We start from the raw sequence: 1,512 nt of genomic DNA, 5'->3' as shown, positions 1-1,512 counted from the left end.
ACATGTGAATCCTTAATTTGTACCAGTTCTTCAGCATTCTTAATTCTGTAAGATAGTGTCTTTCCTTTCAGTCACATCAGCTGTATTAACAGAGACAGGACTAAGCACTGAGTAACTTGTGCTTCATGCTAACCACTATAAATTGGTTCAATTGAGTTTTGTAGACTCCATACATCACTTCTACAATGTTTGCCTTAAAACCTGCAAAACATGTTAATCTATGTTGGGTTTCCTTGCAGAAGAGATGTCTAATATTAACGTGTATTTTGGAAAGTCTAACACATAGGCTTTTAATACTTTTTTTAATAGTATATCACAGAATTGGCAAATGCCCTGTCTTACTGCCATTCAAAGAGAGTTATTCATAGAGACATTAAGCCAGAGAACCTGCTTCTTGGATCAGCTGGAGAGCTTAAGATTGCAGATTTTGGCTGGTCGGTACATGCTCCATCCTCCAGGTATGTAACTTTAGAGGTTGTGGTTGGTGTAGCAAAAGCCCTGGGGGCGCTAATCACAAGCTAAACAGAAAACATTTAAGTCTAGATTTTGCGTTAAGTGGGGCAGGTGACTGACCCAGAAATACTTTGGAGTAATCTGTGCCCGATAATAAACCAGTGTCTTCAAGAAAATTTTATTCTGTGACCATTTTGGGCTATTTATGGAGTTCTAGGCCTACAGTTCTAGATGCTTAATGTTCTTGGAGGCTAATGAGAGGGACAAATGAACAGATCAGCACTTCACCTCTGTCACGTACTTGTCCTATGTGTAGAGGGGGAGGAACTGCTAACTTTATGATGGGGTGGAAACTCCCTGCTTCCCAGACGAGGAGACAGGGAGAAGTTCCAGAGGGCAGCATGAGAGGGCTGTACAAAGATCTAGGGCTCCGAGTACAGCGTGTACTTTGGGGAACTTAAATTGGTTTGGATGGAGCTCTGAGGGTGCTGGTTAGAGATTCTCTTTGCTCTTTTTTTGTCAGCAGCAGGAATAGTTCTTGTGCCCTCTTAAAGCTGAAGCCAAGACATCAATCTCACAAAGCAATTTAAATCTCAGGTGAACTTTCCAAACAAGAGCTTAAAGTATTCTCTGCTATTTTAAATTTAATTTGGGTTTAAGTAAGCTCTGAAGCCTCATGTGAGGTGGGGCATTTTAAAGCATACATCTATTGATTAGGATTTGTCTGCTTTGGGGGAGGACTCAAAATTATAGCCAGGTGACTTTTAAAAATAAAGCCAGTAAGAAAAAAATTGTATAGCCTAAAACAGATGACATGTGGGGGAAAAACCCTTTGCTTTTGTCATAGACCACTTCTAGTTGTTTCAGCAATGTGTTGAATCTGTAGTTGCAGTCGTCTTTTTTAAATTGGCTGTCGCTAGTGGGAGCTGTTGTCACCTGATAAGACAAACAGTAAAGAATTATGGGTTTCATAGAATTGCAGGGTTAAAGTAGACCTAACCTGTCGAAGTGGTGTTACAACAAAATAGAAAAGGTGGCCTACTGCTTTCTGAAAAGATT

The 1,512-nt window shown here is 40.1% G+C and overlaps 1 protein-coding gene across 1 annotated transcript in view; it reads left to right on the top strand.

Annotated features, from left to right (window-relative positions):
• The window catches only part of AURKA (aurora kinase A), a 35,070-nt gene that overhangs the window by 30,593 nt on the left and 2,965 nt on the right, over positions 1 to 1,512 (top strand). Inside the window, exon 6 of the mRNA XM_012645853.1 lies at positions 310 to 458. Within this exon, the coding sequence (XP_012501307.1) occupies positions 310 to 458 (149 nt within the window). The remainder of the gene's footprint in view (positions 1 to 309; positions 459 to 1,512) is intronic.

Source organism: Propithecus coquereli, unplaced genomic scaffold (genome assembly GCF_000956105.1).
Source record: "Propithecus coquereli isolate 6110/MARCELLA unplaced genomic scaffold, Pcoq_1.0 Scaffold237, whole genome shotgun sequence".
Lineage (NCBI taxonomy): Eukaryota > Metazoa > Chordata > Mammalia > Primates > Indriidae > Propithecus > Propithecus coquereli.
The sequence above is the reverse complement of the archived record's forward strand: the minus strand, read 5'-3'. Positions and strand labels throughout refer to the sequence as shown.